A 21,779-nucleotide genomic window follows, 5' to 3' on the forward strand; every position below is an offset into this window, starting at 1 on the left:
CAGTCCCCAGAATGGCAGGTGGCATTGGAGGGACTCTAGGGAGAACATCAGTCCGATCAGATGTTACTCGTGGCAGACACATGTGCCCCCTGGACAACACATCCAGCTGGGAACAATTCCGCATCATCAGGAGGCGGCCACGGTCAGCTCTCCGCGAGGGACACCAATTCAGCCACGGGTGGCTGGTTCTTGCCATCCAGGCCAAAATGGGTCCCCTCTTAGCCAGGGTACTGACACTCAGAGCTGGACTCAGCAGGGGGTGTCTCTCTCACCTACCTCTCTCCTTTGAGACCTCAGACCTCCACTCTGGGTGTCGCCAGCTGCACACAGCACAAATCCTGCAGCCTCCTCCAAAACTGCAATGCCATTGTACCTGCTGCTAGAGGTGATCAAGGGCAACTCAGTATCTCCCCCTAGAGCAGCGTTTCCCAAAGCAGGGGGGTACATGGGAATGGCTGGGGGAAGGGAGCGCGGACAGACTTCAATATTGTCTCCAGAGTCTCAGCTTTCACTCATGTCTTAATGATTTTTTTTTATTTTTTTTTTTTTTTTTTAAGGTCTCTGTTCACAATCCTGGCAACCCCGATGCAGTGACATCTGCCTGAGTTTGCAGAGAGCCTGAGTTAGCTCCCAAATGACAACTATCCCATTTCTCTCTGCAAGTGTTAAATACTTCCCTGCTCACTGCATGTGAGGAAGGCAAGTATGTAAGTTTCATAAGAGCTACACAAATGACTTCTTAATGACTCATACTCTCATTCTGGGCTGGATCTAACACCGTGCAACAGGCCTCAAAGGGGGCACAACCTGGTTTTACTTTCCCAAGAGGGGCTAGGGAGCAGCCCAGCCTCCACAAAGGTTTGGATAATGCTGTTCCACTAACTCAAAAAACTGTATTTCTGCTGGAAGCTATCCTGAAACCTAGCTACTAAAATCATCTCCTCTTGTATGTCTCCTGCCTGCTCCATGCCAATGTTGGCTTTGCCTCATGCTGGGCAGAAGGGCAGCGGGGAGAACCCAAGGACTGTGGAATTGCGGGAGCGAACCTTGAAATCCCACTGCTCTAACCCCAGCAGGATGGGTCAGACAGTCACATCCTGAAGCTGGTCCTTAGTTGTTTCAGAGTCCTTGAAGCATTTTCTCAAGTTTGACAGTTGGGAGGGCAGATGTTCACTCACAGGCTGATCTCCCTTAATTAATACTTTAGCAAGGTCCCAGTGGTAACAGAGAAAATTGCTAATCAGCTGCTCCCATGGGAGTTAAAGAAGCATCCGACAGCCCTCAAACATGATGAAGATGTAGCCCCTAGGCATGTTCCAGCTGAGATTCTCAGCAGTGAGCAGCACTCCTGGGCATCCCACACACAGGAGAACATGGAAAAACAAAATTCAAGAGACATTTATGCTTTAGAAAACACAAGCAAAGGATATGGCAGGACTTAGGGGAGTGTATTTTCAGCGATGGTCACAGCTCTGCTGGAAAGAGTGTCTGATGCCTAGAGAGATGGGCTTGAAGGCCAGAAGATGAGTCCTTTAGGACAGCCCCTGCTTGAAGAATCTTGATCTAAAGCTGGAGCCGACTACACTGAAAATGCCTACAGCATCCACGTCTATCCAACAATTCTTTCACCAGCATTAATGCCTTGGTAACGTCAGCATCTCATCAAGAGGAGTTCCAAAAAAGCCTTTGTCCATGCAATGCATTTGCTGAGCCTGACCAGTCCATTTGTAACAAAACACGAGCAAATCCCAGCACAATAAAGGTGCTGCGCCAATCAGTTCATGTAGTTACTGACTCCAGAAATGTGCCTTTATCTAAAGCTGGCTGGAGATCGTGATTTGGGTTTAAATTCGGGAGAGAACAATTTAAGCCAGAAGATAGAAAGCACCTAGATGAAATGAGGTACCACAGAGGATGGGAGAATCATCACTCAAAAAGCTGCAAGCAGTGATTAACAAAGCAACCTCAAAATCATTCAGTAAATACAGCTACCAAGACAGAGACAAAAATAGGTAGGCACAAAAAGACAGGCTGGCAGGGAAAACACCACACCGTCTACGCCACTAAAAACTACCTTATTTTTCCTTGTTACCTGGACTCCCTCTCATTCCTCTCATCTCATTCCTCTTTGGTCTCATCCATGACCTACTTTCCAGCTACTTACCCTGGTAAAAACCCCAATAGCTTAGCAACCTTCACTGCTTCTGTCTGCAAACACAGGAGAAGAACGTCACACAACATCCAGAGAGCAGCTGACCCAACTGCTCAGCCTGCAAAATGCCCTTTTTTTGCAACCTGGTGCCTGACTTGGTGTTCAATTCAGCTGCTCAGTAGGATCCATGCTGCTGCTACTTGCAGATCTGCCCACACAGTAACCAACACAATCTGTGAGGACTTCCATGTCTGCTTCCTGCATAAGCACATGAGCAACGCCGGACCTTGCTTATCCCCACAGAAAGCTGCCTAATGGCACAGAGCTAAAAGAAGCATCCATCCCCAAACAGCAATACAACTATGTTCCTGAAGGCATCCTCAACACAGGCAGCTTTCCTGCCAGCCAGCCTTTCTCATATCCCTTTACTTCCTGCCTGCTGACAGGCTGCTACAGATTCCATATTCTCTTGTGTAATCCATATTAAAGAGGGCCTGAGGAAGCAATACATGGAAAAGGCACTCAAAGCCAGCAAAAAACACACCAGAAGCTCCATAGCACAAGCTCCAACTTCTCCAGAAAGACATAAGTATCATCAACATTTGCACTGAACAACTATGAGCTTGCAGTTGTCACACAAAGAGGCCTCTATATCCAGCAGCAGCCAGGAAAGGTATGAAGTGGAGGATCTACTGCTCTTAATACATCATTCATTGGTTCTTATTGGGGCATCCAGCCTTAAGAAAAGCCTGGATAGCTCTGAGTGAAGTACAGGCTGCTCCATATATGTTACTACCATGTGCTCAGAAAAGATTTTGGTCTGCAGGGGAGATGCTCGAACAATACAGATGCATTATCTCAAAAAACAGCCAGGGAGCCTCTTCCTTTATGTAGATGGGGAAGCACTGGCAATAGAACATAGCTCATGTGTTTTCCTGGAGGTGGTAAACAAGCAGGCACAGAATTTCTGCTTCTTCACAGGCAGCGATAGAGTTTGACAATAGTTTCCTAAGCTTGTTGTAACAGAGATCCCAAATGTTTTTAGTAATGCGTAAGTTCTGGCAAGAACAGTGATCACACAAGCTAAGTCTGTCCGTTGCAGCCTGTTCAGACCTTGGGGACTGATTTGTCTCCCACAATACGGAGCATGTTCCAGGCTCTGGAAGAAATGGCAGGAGGCTACCTCTACTCGGGCAACTCTACTCTACCCAACCTATCCCAAAAGCTCATCGATAGGATCTTCAGCCTTCCAGGACAAAAGGCAAAAAACACTTCAAGCACAGCTGCACAGCCATAACAAGATGGTTCAACCCTGCTCACTGGCCGAAGTACCACCTGCTGTGCTACACAGAGCTTTGCGATGAGAAGCACCGCTAGGGCGGGCCAAGACAGCACATGCTTGTCCTACCAGTCTAGCATGTTTGCTTCTCACTGGAAGCAAAACAGTCCTGGGCTCAGTGACTACCAAACATACCTCATTAGACGGAGCTTGAGTAACAGGGCCCCCTTCCTCACAGACCTGGGAGCTGAAAAGTCTAAGTGGCTCTGACAATGTTCTTTCCCAACAGGCTCCTGCCAAGGACAGAGCCTCAAGTTTTCAAGTACATAACAGGTAGCATTATCTCACAAAATTGCCCCATAAGCTGGCAAAATCCCAGTGTCAGCAGTTAGCCTGAGACAGATTCCTCCTTTGTAATTCTGGGAACTGTGTTATTCAGGATTCCCCTTTTCTGCCTTCTCTTGCTCCCTCCTCTGGCTGCCCCAGATGTACACAACACCAGTGACGTGCAGAGAGGCACTGCAAGGTAGCAACAGCCTGAGAGTATGCATCCACTGATTTCAATAGCAGACAGTGCTTCAGGAGGCTGGTGTTCATGTTCAGCAAAACCAGCTTAATTTAACACTGAAGAGAGAACAACGCAAACAGGATGCGATGAGAGCTGGGACTGCCCTGGTGGTGACTGGAGAGGTGGCCTTGTAGGGGCTGAGGGCAGAGCAGAGATGTTAGTCGAGAAACGATTAACTGGGTGGCAGATTTATAGCAGTGGAGGTGGGGGAGGCAACCCCAGCCCAAGCTCCCATTGGCTTTGATGGACTCTTGTAGGCCATGCCAATGAACATTCAGAAGGCTCCAGTTTCCCCAGTGCCATTCCCCACTGTGAACAGTCAGGAACAGTACTTGGGCACCTGCACCAGCCTGTGTTCCCGCTGGCTTCACTGGGAGAACATGCTCTGAGCATTCCACGTATTTCTCACAGTTTGGCTTTCAGAGATTCTTAAGTCAACATAAATGATTTCAAGTCAACTTGACCCACCTTATAAGAGCAAGTAAATTGTCAAGAAGCTTCAGGACCTGCTCAGTGCAGGGATTACGGTAGATTGGACTTCCACTGGGCATGTATCCCACCAAGAATCCTCCAGCTTTCGCCTCTTCTGTAGCAGCAGGCCAACGAGCTCGTTTCACAACTCCCAGAATGGTGTACACACAAAAGCTTATCTGCAGCAAGAGATGTGGAGAGAGTGTTTCTTAGCCAGAGCACAACCCGAATAAACAGGTTTTCAGAAAAACCCATCATCATCCCATCTCAAAGGGAACACTCTACAAGAAGCCTAATCTGGTGATAGCCAGATTAGCCTAACTCTGGTGGGTTTGCTGCCAGGAAAATGCAGCAAACGATCATGCTACATTCCATCATCTTCAGTGACCCTTGGCCATGGCAGGACGGCGTAGGAACTCGCTATTAGACACAGCATCGATGCATACGGTCTCATGAGTATGCAAGCAACCAGGTGGGTTGCCCTCTAAAAGGAAGGGTCTACACCACCAATTCCTCATCTCCTTTATGTGCTGGGATGCATGACACAGTGGTCAAACTGCATTAGCCCCAAATCACAAGCACAGCCCTGTGGACTGCATTTCAGTGTTTTCCACAGACCTAAAGATAGCAACTCCATTTGCAGTCTGTCCAAGAAGTGAAGACATTTCACTAACAACTCAAACAACACGAATCTCCTCGGATAAATTTTAATTATATTTCATGCTGCAGTCTCAGCATGATGCTTTCCATACTGCCTAGCTCAAAAAGCATAATTCACTGCACCATATTTCCAAAAATCATGTAAACCAATTGCTTCTCCAAAACCAAACTCTGCTACATGAAGAGTAAGGAATAGTGTGCTTCACTCTGCTGAATAATCATGGCCTACATGCTCATTACTGTAGCTTAAAGAGGCAAAAGCCAGCCTGTTATTCTGCAGTCTGAAAAACCTACTGATCCGCACCCTAAAGAAGTAGATGATCAGGAGAGATCTCGTGTGTAACCACAACAGGAATGGGGGATGGAAGGAGGCAAGTCCCATCTCACTAAGGATTACACCTCTCCCGGTAATGATACTCACTCTAGAGCGGTTCAGGCCACTAGGGTCTTCCAAGACTGGATCGGCAATTTTGTTGTCTGCACCCACGTATGAGATAAAGGCTTCAGGATCCGAGAGGACTCTGGCAGCAGCAAAAGACAGCAACGGGGATTATTGTTTGTACCAGGGAATTTGAGCAGAGCTTTGCACTGGCAATAAACATACTAAAAAATACAGAGCAGGCTAGAGAGACTAGCTAGTGCTCCACACTGTACATGGGAACATGATAAAAAGCATCAGAGACATGCACACTCTCCAAACGTCTCCAGTTCTCTTGGGCCACGGGGACCTAATGAATCTCTTCCAAAGATAGCCCTGCTGGGAAAACTCTTGTGCATGCTGCCCAGGGCTGCAGGACACCTCAGCTTTAGTAAGGAGAGCTGAGGTTCCTAGCTTCTCCTGGAGATAAGCAAAGACATCTTTTATTTCTCATTTTCTGCAAATGCTTTGAGCATGCTGGGAAGTGTTCCTCTATCTCCTTAAACAACTCTTACCTAGCAATTTTCAACAAACAGCATTTAGACTCAGTTGGCAGTTTCTGAACTGCAGGAGAGCTATTACCACTATGACTGCCCAGACCACAGGAGGTCACTAGGCATCCCACCACCCTCATTTGGTTTGCGTGTTCCCTTATGGGGCACGACATTACCTCTGCAACACCTCCCAGCTCAAAGCTCAGAAAAATGATCCATACCTCTGCATCTCTGGGGAGAGCCATAAGCCAGCAACAGGAGCCATGAGCTCCTCCAGGAAAGCCTTCTGCCGCTCATAGTCCTTGAACTGGTTGCTGATGAGGACGAGGGCCTCCATAAGAGCACACTTCTCCATCTGCGTCAGAAGTAGCTCATTGGAGAGCAGCTGCTTCACATGGTTGTACAACATCTCAAAGTTTGGCTAGAAAAGACATCCAAGTGGAAGAGTGTCATGCATTTGTTGTGCAGGAGGGCCACTGGGGGAGGCAGAGGTGGGGTGTACTGTTCTATGCAGAACAGCTGGAGGAGCATGTCTAAGTTACCTTTCCTCTACATAGCCATCTCCTTCTCAGACTCAAGTTTCTCTGAATGTTCAATCTAAAAGAACCTCTTTTCTTCCTCTGTCATCATTCTGCATCCAGTTTACTTTAGTCTCCAGAATGACTGAAATAAGCAGAGGAAATCTCTCTCTTCTAGGCAGTCATACCCCTTACAGCAGTGTCACACCTCAAAATAGTTCTGATTCTTTTATTTGCTCACAGAAAGTACCTCGCTCCTTTGGCTCTCAAGTGCCAGACTTAGGACTTTTCCATCTCTTTGCTCACAACTAGGTTAATAACGATTCATATGGTTATCACTATCTCCACAGGAATGGTTGCATTTCTTCCTTACCCACTCCAGTCGCAACCATGTCTTCCTGTAACTTTGTATAAGCATTAGCAATCACCCCCTTCAGCAAAGTCATCTGAACATATTTTGGGGCAGCTCTGGGCCCTTGGCTCTTCCAGTGAGGATGTTTGGCTGGCCATGGGAAAGAGACAGCTGTAGTTCAAGGACCAGTAGAGCGGGACAAAGACAAACCCACTAGTTCTTAGCAGCTATTGCAGAATGCAGACTGGAACCCCTAAATTACCTCAATTAGCATCCTCAAACATGTCTTTGTTTAAACTAGCAATGTCCTATGGTGCTCCCATAATCATAGAGCCACTCCACACAAACACCACTAAAGAAAGGAGTTCAGAGCTACGCATGTTGCATGCAGGCTGTTTAGTTCAGCAAAACCAAACAAAACACTGGCTCATGGATTTTTCTAGTCTCCTCAAGCTAATACAGAAAACAAATACTCTCCTCTTGCTCCTACATTCTGTGAAGTAACAGAAGAAAGTCTGGAGATTAGTCATTGCTAGCGTCTTCAGCTTAGGAATCAACTGAGACCACCACAAGTGACAAAATGGAAATTCAGCAAACATTCCCATAAAATGAATCTAGTGCTGCTTGTATCCTCCTCCTCATCCCTTTTGCATTTAACTCATCACCTTTTCATTTAACTCATCACTTTACAATTCAACCCTTCAGGCGGAAAATTTTTCAGGGGGCAAGGCGGGGAAGAAGGGAGGTGCAGGGAATAAAACACTTTGCCATTTGTGCTGCAGGAATGTTTCTTGGAAGAAAAGCAGAGGCTGTAACCAAGGAAGCTGAAGATACCACAAAATCCAGCTGAAATTGAGGCAAGACTCTCCATGATAGAGTTGAATTTACATACCAGGACAAGCTGAGGGTAATCCCGACACATCTTTATGATTGAGGAGCATGCATGCCTTCTCACATTCTTCACTGCTCGAGTTCTAGGAGCCTGGACAGACATAACAAACTTCAATGCAACAAAACAAAAGTTCAGACAAATGCAGGGTATCTTCAAGAGACAAATGCATTACATTCAGTTTTCTGCACTGTTGAGTACAGACCAAAAAAGCATTTCCACACCCTCCACCCCAAACAATCACACACAACCAGATTTCCTCTGGAGCAGTAGCCAACCCAAGAAGCCAACCCCAATTTGAACAAGTTGTGCTCAAGGAGAGAGGATGCCATGGATCTTACTCGCTATTTCAAGCTCCAAGCACTCCCTAGATAGCTAGCAGCTTTACAGCCATCCTTCACAGCCACGTATACCAACCACTGAAGAGTACCCACAGCTAATGAAGGGATTTCACTCTCAGAAAGGCCAACATAGACTTTGGGACTAAGTGCACTGGCCTTAGACCACACCTGTGGCCTTCTAAGTTCGGGAGCCAAAGCTTATTAGGCTATGTCAACCAAGAACAGATCAGTTACATCTAGACTTCCCAGCCCTTTCCAGGAGCAGGACTATACTTGAGAAGCCTACTACAGTGGAGTCTCCAGACTCAGCATACTCCCAAACAGAGTATGATTTAATCCAACTGTTATATCTTATTAGTAGAGAATAATTCAGACATACCTTACTTTCTTCTATAACTTCAAAGGTAACTGAAGCAAACAGCTGTGAGAAAAGGGAGGAAAAATCCAAAACCTCATGTCATTTGTTAATATCTAACATTCATGTGTGTTTTGAGCTCAAGGAATAGATCATAAGACTTCGGTGCAATTTCATTAAAGTCAGTGAAGAACCCTTGACTAAGTTCATAGATGAATCAGCAGCACAGTGAGGCCTTGAAATAAGACATGGTGTTTACTGGCCAGAGCGTGCACTTAATGTTAAGATTTAAGGCTAGGAACTGCAAAATTTGTGTTATTTGACATTGTCTCTTCTTGAACAAGACTCACTCTCAGTTTTTCCAGTCTTTAACACAAAGGATAGTCCTTCCCTGACAGTAACACCAAGAGGATTAACTCTTGCAGTTTAGTACAAGGGCCTTGCACCACAAAAAGCCTACTTGATTTTAGCATGGTCTGCAAGTACCTACCTTGGAAAGTACTTGCGGTAGGTATTCTGGTCGGTAAGTGACAAATGGGAAGAGAGCAGAGACATTGGTTAGCACACAGGACAGGATGAGAGGATCCTTTGTTTCAAAATTAAGGACAAGTTGCAGCAGATCTATGCCATCATTCACTGGGATTTCCTACAGAGGCAGGAAAGGGAAAGCAGAAAGAAAGAAAAAAGGAGGCGACACTCAGTACTTCAGCCTGTGGCACACATCCTACAACTCCTAGAGCTAGGCCACGGAGCTGCTGCTATCATATCAGGCCTCTCAGTTCAACACAGCTCTTCTCAAACCAGAAAGAAAAGCAGTAGAAACCTCAGTTTAACTGTGTTCACTTGCTGAGAGAAAAAGAACAGCAGCATTGCCATTGTTGGGAGGACAGTCTTGAGATGTCAATCTCAAATCCCCATACTATTGTTTGCGCCTCTGGGAAAGGCAATTTTCCTCTCTCTCAGTTTGGCTCGCAATTCTCCTCTTGGCTCTGTCCAATAGATTCCATGCTTAACCAACTATATCAACCCATATAATTATTTTACTGATTAGAATGATGAACTAAAGTGCATGAGCAGCCTAACCTAATAAAAAGAAAATCAAGTCAGTCTACATCAGACTGAGAAAAAAAATGCTTTCCTTCTGGTTTGCATGCTGAACAAAAAGCAGAAGGAAATTGCTTCCTATCTTCTACTCTCTGAGCATGAGTTTCTTTCATTTAGTTAAAAGTTAAAAATAAAATAAAATATCTAATCAGGGGATGATTAAAAAGAATAAACTTAGGAAATTTCCGCTTAAGTAGTCCGCTTCTCTAGCAAGGCACTATGTCAAAGCATGCCACCTGAGCGCTCTCCTGTGACTTCTCATAGCATAGCATCCAGAACCAAGACATGCCTGACAGAGTAAGCCAGTATGAGTTTGATCCCATCTAAAGAAGGGTCACTACTCCTCATGAGACTCACTCACCAAACAATCTGGGGTTTTGCATGGAGGTAACCTGCTACCACGAACTTTTCAAGGACAACATAGCTGAAAAAACCCACTCATGTCAACCCAGAACAAGCCAGGAGAGCAGGCAAGAGCATCTGGTACACATACGTCTTTATCCAGGGTTCGAAACATCTGGCTGATGACGCTCTCTGAGAAGAAGGTCATGGCATCCCACTGCACAAAGGATGGAGAGAAGACGGAGCAGAGACCTTCGCCTGTCTTAGCTGAAAGGAAGAGAACACTGGAGCTCTCACCATGCTCCTCCCCGCACGCACACCACCAGGCTGATAATCAGCTGCCACGCTGCAACATCTTAGCGCTCACAAGTATTTTGGTCACACAGCTCTCCCTGCAGATGCCTGGCAGGGATGCACTGGGAGCAATTAAGTACTCCCATGTGATTTGCCTCATTCAAGTGAAGGCTCCTGAGACATAAGTCTGACCTTTGAAATACTATAGGGAGCAACGCCAACAAATCACAGAAGGGAAGATGAAATGAGGGAGATCACATGCCCAGACTCAGCACTGCAAGCAAGACTGCCCTCGGTGTGACTTTGCAGAGCAGCAAGTGGCCTTCCTGCACAGGAGGAAAGCAAGGTGACTGACAGAGGGATTTGCCGGACAGGCAGAACTTCCCTGGACAAAAATAGTATGTTACGGAGATAACAAGGCCCAAATAATTGTAAAATTGTATCAGAGGCACAGCTGCATCTGTTTTGCAGAGAGATTTGGGGGAGGGAAAGGAGGAGCCAGGGACTTTACATTAGCTATTCCACAGATAGACTACAAAGGGTTAAATCTGGGGTAGGGTGGGTTTGATTTGATTTTGCTTTTAACTTGCGAAGACCTTAAAAGCCTGAAAGCCTAGTGTTGATTCTTGGCTCCCACTTAAAAGAAAGAAAAAGAAAAAAAAGGCAAAGAAGTTTCTTCTTGGCTTGAATTAAAAAACAAATCCTGTATCCCTATTTTTTTCAGGTAACTTACAGTTCATGGGTCCAGTATCAACAGGAGCTGTGAGCTGGTACTTCAGCCATTCACCAGCCATTTGGAAGCCAGTTCGAGGGTCCAGACGACAAGCCATCCTCATCACCTCTCCTTGCTGGGCTCGGAAAGCTACAGTGGAAAATCAGACACCATGCAACAAGCTGATGCTACAAATGCTCCCTTCCCCAAAGCTCACCTGCAGCTTTGCAGACCTGGGAACATTACGGACTGTTGCTCTGGCAATAGCTGTGTAGTAAGCTCAGATATACAGTCAGTAAACTAGGTGTAACAGGATGGGCAATTTTTGGAAGCGATTTAAATGGACTAAAAAATGATGGATTAACATAAAAGTAAGCGCAATTAAAATGCAGTATGAATTATGAAAATCGATGCTAAACCCAGATTTACTACAATTAAGCCTCTATTTTTAATTTAAACAATTCTTCAAACTATACATTTGCTGCTTACAAAGCACCTTGAGATGCTAGGCAGAAAAACAGCATTAGATAACTACCGCTTCCTTCAGCTAAACACTCTTTTTCAAGATTATTCAACTTAACCCAGTTCAGATTCTAGGCTGACAAGCCAATGCGAACTCAAAAAACCCAAAGAAGTCTTGTTTTCAATTTCAAAGATATGAAAAGCAAAGTACAGAACAAGAATTTCCTTTGTTCCAAAATATTCCAGTACATGACCACACAAAAGAAGCAGCTCTGCTGACTACAGACGCAACTTGCATTGTTTAAAAAAGTTGTTTTATCAAGTAATTTTATTTTTTGTTTCAAATCAGTTTTATTTTCTTATATATGTAATACCGTCAATATCATTTAACTCCCTAAAACTATTTCAAATTCTGGTTTTATGCATTTAGCTACTCTTTTTGATTTCCACCCAAATAGATTCACTACAATAAGTAAAAATATAAACTAATAAGCAGGAAAAAAATGCAACACTTAAAATCTTCAAACATAAATGTAAAAAGTAAGAATTTAAGTAATTTATTAAGTATATCCTCCCAGCCACCAAGTGAGTACCAAACTATACCAGCCAGTGAGAACCAATCTCGGTTTTGGGACGTAAAATACAAAAAGAAAGGAAAAAAAAAAAACCACTATTAATACCCAGGGTTCCCCATTTGCTGGTTTAAGATCATGATTAAATTTGGCTATTTTAATTGCTCAACTCTAGCTATTTGTACTGAATCAGAAGCTTCTTAGCAGGGCCAAGACAGATTTTCTTTCTGGAATGACACTTAAAGTCTTTTGTAGGCTGCCTTCCTCTCCTAACCTGAGCAGGACTCCAGGCTGTTTCATTTCCTCCTCTAGGTGACCAAGAGGCATATTTGCTTTGACAGTAGGCAGCAAATTCTCCTAGGCCACTGACCTGGCCAGCAAGCAAAATAATACCAGAGAGTAAGTAAAATGAAACGCCTGAGCTGCCACAGGAAAATCCTAAATTAATTTTACTCCAAGATCCAGGCTGAAAGAGTCAAGACACAAATGGAAGCTGCCAAGCCAACACGGTAGGCCCCAAGCTCAGCCAGCAACTGCAAGTAAGAGAAAAAATACCGACAACAGCTTCCACACAAGGTGATGGCAACTTACAGTTGAAGAAGGCATTGAAGTCCTCATCACTGTCAAAATCAAAGCGGGAGTATTCACAACTAGCACTGTCTGTTTTCGAGGGAAAGCCCACCTGGAGACAGAGCGGACAAGGTCAGGAAGGAAGAGAAGTCACCTATCACAGCTAACACCAGCTTCAAGGAGATGAAGACTGAAGGCAAGGAACAGACAGTGAAATGTTGAAAGCAAGCTGTTTGCTCAGCGGCCTAGATATCATGTCTGTGGCAGACACACTAAAAATGTAGTTTCTCCCCCACGATCCACAGGCCATGTTCACCTTCTCACACCTATCTGGTCACAGTTCCCACATACCTTCACTAGGTTGGTCATAGATGCACGGAGATACTTGGGAATCATAGCCAGCAACAAGGGGTCACGAGACAGAACTTCATGCCGAAAGAGGGCTCCCCACGTGATCTGGGTGGAAGAGCGCAGAAACTGGGGGGAGAAGAGGGAAAAGAGGGGAACAAAGAAGGATTTCAGCGCTGGAATCTCCACTGCTAACATTAAGAGTTGCTATCAGAAAGCAATAGAATTATACTGACTATTCGATTGAGTCCAAGGCACCTTGCAGGCTCAACCCAAACTTCCAGAACGCCAAAAATCTTTAAGTAAATAATAGGACTGATTGCAAATTCTGCACTTTCTACTCAGCACCTCTGTGTCAGGCACTGTTCCTAGTGGAGTGGTAATGGAGGAGAAACCACCCTGCTTTCCAGGTCTTCAGCTGAAATGGAGAGCCTGGAAAGCAGTATTTGGCAGCTTTCTGCAGTCTTCTATAGATTAGTTTAATTACACGTTCACACATTCTTACACAGACATACACGAGACTTTCAGCCCTTTACATACCTGGCTGGGATGGGTTGTGAAGGCTAAAAATGAATCAAGGTATTTTCCAAAGTTGGTTGGCGTTTCGACATCAGAATCTGAGCCCTATTAGGAAGACAAACAATTTCAGACAAAATACTAAATATATGTCACACTGGGCTCACAAGTGGTATGTCTCTCGGTAAAATAGGAGCGCTACATCCAAGGCCACAGACTTTAAAGGAGCAGAAAGAAAAACACTGAACAACTGCGATTTTTTCTGAAAGCAGTACAGTCTGAGTAGCAGCGAGTTCTGCTGACAGCCTGGGGGTACTGGAGACAGCACCACCCTCATTCAAGAGAAAAGGGTAACTTCTCAGATACTGGAATTCCGTTAAAACCAAATTCATAACCACTGGTGCTGCTGCACGAGTCACAATTTTACTTCTATTGGGTCAAGCCCACCCAGCAGTACCGAGGTGGATGCAATTCTCAATTGCAGACTGCAGAATTTTACAAGCAAATACACCCAGATGACTTCACTCCCATTCCTCCAAATGTTTCCTGCGTTTAATATATGGGCATCTCTTATCAGTAACTTTCTGGGAAGTTCGTCAGGAAAATAAGTTTTACCCAGAGCCATAAATTCAAGGTTTTGCTGCTCTTCATTAACCATAATATGACCTGGTGCCCTCAAGATCCCTGTTCTGGAGCTGTACAGCTCAGTTCTGCCTCTCTCGAGTGAATCTGGATGAGAGGACTCAAATCCCCATTTCATTACTTCATTACGGACTAACAGCTCCCACTGCCTAACAGCAAGTGAAGTCACTGAAAGTAGTAAGACACACTTTGCTGTCCATTCTTTGTAAGGATAAATTCTCAAAGGGTTTTTTTAACTTCCCTCCCTGTGAGAATTTACTCTGCTCTATCACTTGCACACGCTGGCTGCCTCAGTCTTCCCACGAACAGCATCTCTCAACAGGTCTGCCTTCCTTTCTGTAGAAGCACTGTGCTGAACGGAGGGAGCAAGAGTTCAGCAGCCAGCACGGCATGCAAAGTATCATTCATCTCAACATTGACACAAAGCATCGGAAAGATGAACAGCAGGAACAAAACCTGTTTCTTCTTTCAGCTTGAGAGAACCTTGGTAGAAGAACGAACAGGTATACTCTTTGAGTTATTTTTAACAGGGAAAATTAAAAGGCTTCCAGTATAGCAGTAAACTTGACTAATTTTTGATAAAGCTTCAGCATTTTACAGAGGTTATAGGAGATGATTCTAGATGACAGCAGAGGTCTGGAATCAGTCAGGGTCCCCCCATTCTACATTCCTATGACTTGGCAGGATACAGTTATCCCACTTGCAAGCAGAGCCATTTTCTGCCTCTACCAAATGCATGGAGAGAACCCTACGGCTACCAAACGTGCAGAGAGAACCCTGGTCCTACCTTAGCTCAGAGTTGCCTCACCTCCAGCCCTAAAAACTAGCCTTGCCAGGGTTGCTGCTGGTATTAGTAGAGACTTACTAGCAACGCACATAGCTGGCTGCCCAATGCACACAAAACTTGGCAAAGTCTCTTCAAGAAAACATAGTGCTTCTCCATCAGGCCTTCTCCATCTGCTGTCCTGGGAATGAGGGGAAGGGAAAAAACAGGATCACAATTACTCACGCTGTAGGTAACAGGCACACTGCTATCTATCTTGTAGATTAAAAGAGGACTAGAGCAATTTGATTTTATTGCAGTGGGATTTTCTTTGCTATTATCAAGAAGCACTGCTTTATTGGCATTCAAAAGCTCTGAAATTGCCTCTCTGAAAGAGTCTCTCCTGATCAGTTTCGGGCTAAAGGAGAAAGCTGGGGAAGCTGTGATATTTACACCACTGTGTCCTTCAATTATGGGATTTGAAAAAACTTGCAGTTTTTCAGGTTTTGCAAAAGAAATGGTGGTTTTGTTCTCTCCTAACCCAGTCCCAGCTTCTTGCAGTTAAGCAGCAATATCTTTAATCACATCTACAAAGTCATTGGTATGCAGTTTTGTGTGAAATTACAGCAGCAGGATGGTACTCACTGGGCAGCAGAGAGAATGTAGTGCATGGCAACGTCTCCAAACAAGACCATCAGAGGCTTCCGATCCTCCAGCTTACCCTATGTGTAAAATATGCCAAATGCCTCAATTAGAATATAACTATTTATTTCCACCTGCAAGTTAAATTAGGAGATCCCCAGTTGTCCTTCTATCTGGGGAGGGGCTTACAGTCCACAAATTATTTCAGTAAAAACTTGCCAAAAAATCTAAGATATTCCTGATCTCAAAAAATTTCTCCAAGCAATCCCACCACCAAAAAACTGATCCTGAGACTTTAACTCTTCTTCTCGGCAGACCTGGCTAGTTACTTAAAGGCAGCTGATAAACACTCAGCCTTGACAGTAAGCTGCTCGTGAACGTATGGGTCAAATCACCTGTTTAGATCCTGCTGTCATTTCTCTGAGCTGCCAGATGACACAGCTAGTGTCATATTTCCCACTTCACAGTTATAGAAAGTGGGGGGAAAAAAGTCAATAGGGATCTCCAACTTCAAAACTGCAAGGAGAGGCAAGCACAGAAGTTGGAGAGGGTTCCAACAATTGCTGTATGTATTGTGCTGGCATGACATTCACACTAAATATCATTAATATAAGCAGGCAAATTTGAATTTTGTTTCTTAAATAAAAAGGCAAAGATATCATTGCTCAATCTGAAGAATTATATAGGAGAATAGGAGGAAAACAAAGGTGGTGTGGTTTAGTCCAGCAGGCAGCTAAACACCACACAGCCGCTCACTCGCTCCCCACCCACGGTGGCATGGGGGAGAGAATAGAAAAAAAAAAAGTAAAATTTGTGGATTGAGATAAAGACAGTTTAATAGAACAGAAAAGGAAGTGAAAACAATGATAATGATGATAGATACAAAATAAGTGATGGACAATGCAAGTGCTCACCACCCACGAACCGATGCCCAGCCAGCCCCTGAGCAGCAATCGTTGCCCTCCAACCAACTCCCCCCTCAGCTTATATACTGAGCGTGATGTCATATGGTATGGAATACCCCGTTCGCCAGTTGGGTTAGCTGTCCTGGCTGTGCCCCCTCACAGCTTCCTGTGCACCTGGCAGAGCATGGGAAGCTGAGAAGTCCTTGACTATGTAAACACTACTTAGCAACAACTAAAACATCAGTGTGTTATCAACATTATTCTCATCCTAAATCCAAAACATGGCACTATACCAGCTACTAGGAAGAAAATTAACTCTACCCCAGCCGAAACCAGGACAAAAGGGGAGCCAGAGGAGCTGAGGAGGAAGAACTCACTTTCCTGCTGACAGCAATCAGGAGACACTCTGCTGCTCCTATTTGGAGCTCAGGCTCATTTAGGAGCAGACACAACATCTCCAAGAGCTTGCAGTTGTCTGCTGTGATGTGGCTCAGGGCCACCCAGTCAATGTAGCCAGCCAAGGTATTGAGTGCTGCCATTCCCACGCGGCAGTTTGCCTGGGCCTGTGAACAGAGAGGATGCAAAAGGTCAGAGCCAGAGAGAAACACCAATTCCCATCTAAAGCCATCCATTCCCTGGAAGAACAATACCAGGAACCACCCTGAGAGAGTGAGAGACTTGAACCCTTCACTTCTCTCTTCTCAAGGAGTTTGTATTACGGGTGAACAAATCCATCTGTAAATCAGAACTGCAGGTAATACACTCCAAGGCCTGGGAAAAGCCTAGTTCTAAGCAGCCCTGGTCTTAAGAATGACTAATGCACTAATTCCTGCATAGCTCCACTCACCTTTGGTTCCTGAGCCAGATCAGTCTTCTGGAAAAGAAAACAAGCGATGGTAAGTGAGCAGCTACAGCACACACTTCCACCCAGCCACTGCTGGACAGGCTTATTCTCGAGAACACAGCCAGAAGCAGCTCCAGAGAACAGCTCCCTAGTGAAAGAGGCTGCAACACAGTCTCCCCGCTCAGAACATTGCTGCAGCCATCATAACCACTTCCGCAGCCCCCTGGCAGGTAAGACAACAGGACTTTGAATTGCAAGTTAAGCCACAATTTCCTTCTCATCCAAAAGATGACACTCCAGTCAGCAGACACCAGGGAGACACAGGGGACAAGAAGGAAACGCATTTCGGTGCTCCTGGAAGCTTCCAGGGAAGAAACTTTTCATCTTTTAGAGCATCTTACATTCAAAAGTCAGACTCTGAAAGATGCTGGTGGCTTTTATGTACTGAGATTGATGTCTGAAAAGGGTAAGTGATTTGTCCCTGGTCAGAAAAGCTGGGGGAGAGAGAGCTGGGACAAGAGCTTACAGCCTGACTCCCAGTTCCAAACAATTAACAGCAGCAATGCACCGCTTGCACCATCTTTTTTTACTAATGCAAACGAGTCCCTCAGACACTCAGGTTTGATTTGTTTTTCAGATGCAAAGATACCACAAGCATTTCTTTCTGCTGCAAGGTTTTGGTTTGGAAAATCTCTCCATCAATGTGTTCAGTGCAGTGATTTTAAGCCAATCTGGTTGTGTCCCAAACATTTAACAACTGAGCCACCATACCAGAACTGCATACTTATAAGCACTGCAGATTATTATGATCTTGGGGAAGTCTCCATCATCTCCCCCACTCTCAGTGTGCAGACAGGTAACTGAACGCCCAACCCTCAGAATTTACCCTATGCACAAACATCCCAAAGATCTGCTAACCTGTGGAGTGGTGAGGGCTTCTTGTTCCTGGGGTGCTCCAACCTTGCCAATCAGAAAGATTCCACCGTTAGCAGAAGCAGCCACACTTCAGAGCCTCAAGCATTGCAATTCAAACCTTACCTGGAAATGCATTTCAACCAGACTACAAAATGCACCAGGGTCTCCCACCCACCACCATGAACTGCATAGAGAACTGTCTGCTCTACAGGTGGGTTTGCTCAGCCTGTCAGTGCATCAGGAAAATGAACAGAAGTCAGGTAGAAGAGGGTTTTTCATTGCCTCCCAGTTTCACATTTAGTGTAACTCCGGATTTTAATTCACAGAAAAAAAGAACAAGAGATACACCTAAGCAACTTATTTCTAGATTGGTTTCCCAATTGTGCTTCACCCTCAAATCCACTTCCTTCTCACAGGAACAAACTGGGGTAGAGACCTGTCTTCACCATCCACCTTGACCAATCTGCACATCTCTGACTCTAGGTAAGAATTCAGGAAAGAAGTCTCTTTACACAAAAAGGAAGAGCATTCCTCACCACAACTTGACAAAAAAGGGCTTCCTGATCTGAGCTCTCAGAGAAGAGGACCAGAGAAGCCCAGATGCAATGCTGAGACATCAAAAACTCATGCATTTTGGTGCATCACCACAAAGACACCACTGCAGCGTAAGAGAGCAGATGCGAGCCCAGGACAGCATCTCTTCACCACTGTGTGTTACCTAAAGTACCCCAACTCTACCCTTTTCTGCCACAACCACACCTTAGTTTTGCTAAGCCGTACACCCCTAGTGTCAGCGCAGCATTCCAACAGTACGGATGAGGCACGCATCCACTCAAGCCATTTACACTAGCAAATCCAAACTATCAACACTAACCCTATCAACCTTGTGTGTTCAGTCTCTCTGATGAGCACTGGCTTCCCAGGCCAGAGCAGATCCCTACCCCACAGCAACACCAACGGATTTCAGACAGTTTCTGCACTTGCTTCCCCAACAACTTGCGAGTTGTATCCTAATTCCTAAACGCCTCCAGCACTGACTGAACCCAAGGAAAAGAGACTCTTACCATGCGTCTGTACTTGTTGACGTTCTGCTGCAGGGCAGTTAGTAGGAAGCTGAAGATCTTCTCCATGTTCTGGGTGAGGGTTTGCTGGATATCTCGTCGTCGCTGGGTAGGCAGAGTTTGAAAAGTCACCACATCCTCTGCCAAACGTAGGAGGATGAACATCACCAGTTCCGTCTGAGTTTCCTGATGTCCCAAAATGAAATACGCTCCATCAGCACAGTTCAAACATCAAAATCTCTACAGGCTAGCTCAGTGACGTAGAGAGAAAGTGAGCATGCATGAAGATACAAGTCACACCTTGGGAAAACAAGACAGGAGGAGGCCCTCTCTCTGCTAAAATAATCTCCTAGAATAACTTAATCTTACAGGGATTTTTGAGTCCATCATCAGCCTGTCTCACCTGACCATTAGTGAGTTAGGCTTTCCTCAGGATGATGGAAGACTGAAACACATACTATTAGCATGCAGAAGAGAACAGGCAGGTGTGTTTCATACCCCTTGCTTGGAGAGGGTATCCAGCTCCTTTAGCATGTCAGGCCAATGCTGAGGCCATTCGCGCTTGATCATCTCTACCACAATGCGAGACAGAACATCCTTAATGTGACTTTCCTCCTCCAGAATACTTTGAGTTCCCTATGATAGAAGGGAGGCAGAGTTATATAAAACAGCAAACATAAGTCATTTATAATCCTGACCTGGGAAGCACAGTGGTTGCAAATATTCTAAACCACACAAATTAAAAACAACAAAACAAAACACAACATCAGGCAGCTCTTCATCCCAGCTACCTTGGATGACACTCCTACACTCCCAAGCATCCATAGCTAGCAAACTTTGGGAACCAAAAGGATTTTCCTCAAAAGGTCACCTGATCATGAGAGCAATCACAACGATAGAGAAAACACGACTAAGATAATGACTGTAGTATTCTTGCAAAGGATAAGAACATCCATATTTACTGAATTTCCTCCTAACAGAAGAAGTACCTGATATATGTTATACAAGCCTCACAACTTCCTGCCATGTGAGATGACATGGTTATTGACCTGACTACAAGACAGAGAAAAGCACTGGAACAACCAGGGATGCACAGCAAGAAAGTAATGAAATGCAAAATTGAATTCAGGTTCTCTGTGATAATTAACTGGAGGCTTTTTTCCTTTCGTTCCCATTTTCTGTCTCCAAGTGAGAGAATCACGTTTCAGAGAACAGTCTGGGGTAGAAGGTACTTACACTGGATATGAGGCCCATGACATTGTTCTTTAGATAAACTTTTTCCAGGCGAGGCATATTGTTCCAGCGGAACCTGTTTGAAAGAGTTTTAAAAAAAAAAAAAAAAGGGAAAGAGAGAAACAAAAAGGACACCAAGTCAAAACATTTATAAAGATCTCTGACTTGATTCTCAATGAACCATCATTTCTTTACCAAAACTAAAGAGAGACACTACAGCTCATTGACTCTGCCAGTGCCCAATCCCTTAATGAAAAGGCCGAGTTAAAACTGCTGCTGGCAAATGGGCGTGCACCACTGAAGTCAACAGACATGAGAAGCAGCAGCAAAAGCACAAAGCATCAGGTCTGTAGAGGCGGCAGAGAGAGGAATCTCAGAACTGAACTAATACAAAGTCTCTTTGTTAGCATGAGGCTAATGACAGAGAACGCTGCAAAGACCTACTGATAACCCTGTGTGCTTACTTACATCTTGCGATGTCAACATGTCTTAGAGCTCGGCGAATTAACCTTCCCAACATGCCTGAAAGCCATTTTCTCCTCTCCTTCTTTTACAGAGGAGGAAAGAAACAGCGCAGGACAGCAACTGTCCTCTGCTGCAGAAGAGACTCTCTGCGTCCTTAAAGTTCCTCCCTGAAGCGGGAGGTGCCAGAAAGGGAGCAGAACCCACGCCAGTGGCTGCGTGGCAGCGGGGCGCAGGCGGCGGGACGAGCTGCCTTACTTGACCACATGCTCCAGGATCTGCAGGCCGAAGTGCCGGACGATGGCCGTCTGCGTCTTCTCCGCCAGCTTCAGCCCGCAAGGCACACAGATGGGACACTTCTCCTTGAACTCCTCGCAGAACTGGGAAAGGACCGGGGACACACAGTTAAAACACAGGAGCGGGCACGGGGCGGCCGGTAACGGGGCGGGGGGGCAGCCCCAACCCCTCGGGGAGCACGCCGGCGGGGGGCCGCCCGATCCCCTCAGCGCCGCGCAGGCGCAGCCCCCGCCGCCTTCCCCGCCTGCTGACGACTCCCAGCGCCTCGGGGGCTGCCCAGCGCTGGCCCGCCCCCCCTCTCGCCCGCCGAGCCCCAGCGGGCCCCGGGGCCGTGCGGACGGGGCACCCGCGTGGCCGGAGCCCGGCGCCTCCCCTCCCCGGCCAGGTACCTTGAGCGCCTCCAGGCGGTAGCGCTGCGTGGAGGCCGGGTCCATGATCACCGTCACCGCCTTCACCAGCTGCTCGCAGAGGCTGCTCACCTGCTCGGCGGACATGGCGGCGGCGGCGGGCCCGCGCCACCGGCCACCGACGGGCGAGAGGAGGGGGCGGCCGGCACGCGGCGCACGCGCGGCACCGCTGCGGCTCTGCGCATGTGCTC

At 45.9% G+C, this 21,779-nt stretch overlaps 1 protein-coding gene and 1 long non-coding RNA gene across 13 annotated transcripts in view; one reads left to right on the top strand and one right to left on the bottom strand.

Moving 5' to 3' along the window:
• Positions 1-11,055, top strand: LOC142080766 (uncharacterized). Its single transcript, XR_012673114.1, has 3 exons — positions 1-707; positions 7,695-10,583; positions 10,962-11,055. It is a non-coding gene; the product is annotated as an uncharacterized LOC142080766 (long non-coding RNA).
• XPO5 (exportin 5) overlaps positions 1-21,779 on the bottom strand; it is a 38,572-nt gene that overhangs the window by 9,291 nt on the left and 7,502 nt on the right. For 5 of the 12 annotated variants that reach the window (XR_012673113.1, XM_075146709.1, XM_075146710.1 and 2 more), the window contains 21 exons: positions 21,571-21,776; positions 21,143-21,264; positions 20,426-20,498; positions 19,688-19,825; positions 19,193-19,375; positions 18,132-18,173; positions 17,217-17,243; positions 16,747-16,932; positions 15,468-15,544; positions 14,925-15,024; positions 13,442-13,525; positions 12,905-13,030; positions 12,575-12,665; positions 10,971-11,099; positions 10,095-10,210; positions 8,988-9,143; positions 8,522-8,563; positions 7,805-7,912; positions 6,264-6,463; positions 5,552-5,651; positions 4,468-4,649 (listed from right to left, as the gene is read on the bottom strand). Coding sequence is in view for 11 of the 12 variants with exons in the window: in XM_075146709.1 (XP_075002810.1) it covers positions 4,468-4,649; positions 5,552-5,651; positions 6,264-6,463; positions 7,805-7,912; positions 8,522-8,563; positions 8,988-9,143; positions 10,095-10,210; positions 10,971-11,099; positions 12,575-12,665; positions 12,905-13,030; positions 13,442-13,525; positions 14,925-15,024; positions 15,468-15,544; positions 16,747-16,932; positions 17,217-17,243; positions 18,132-18,173; positions 19,193-19,375; positions 19,688-19,825; positions 20,426-20,498; positions 21,143-21,264; positions 21,571-21,675 (2,387 nt within the window). In the remaining variant the exon portion in view is untranslated. The remainder of the gene's footprint in view (positions 1-4,467; positions 4,650-5,551; positions 5,652-6,263; positions 6,464-7,804; positions 7,913-8,521; positions 8,564-8,987; positions 9,144-10,094; positions 10,211-10,970; positions 11,100-12,574; positions 12,666-12,904; positions 13,031-13,441; positions 13,526-14,924; positions 15,025-15,467; positions 15,545-16,746; positions 16,933-17,216; positions 17,244-18,131; positions 18,174-19,192; positions 19,376-19,687; positions 19,826-20,425; positions 20,499-21,142; positions 21,265-21,570; positions 21,777-21,779) is intronic. The other 7 variants (XM_075146711.1, XM_075146715.1, XM_075146713.1 and 4 more) reach the window with 5 other exon arrangements.

Source organism: Calonectris borealis, chromosome 3 (genome assembly GCF_964195595.1).
Source record: "Calonectris borealis chromosome 3, bCalBor7.hap1.2, whole genome shotgun sequence".
Classification (NCBI taxonomy): Eukaryota; Metazoa; Chordata; class Aves; order Procellariiformes; family Procellariidae; genus Calonectris; species Calonectris borealis.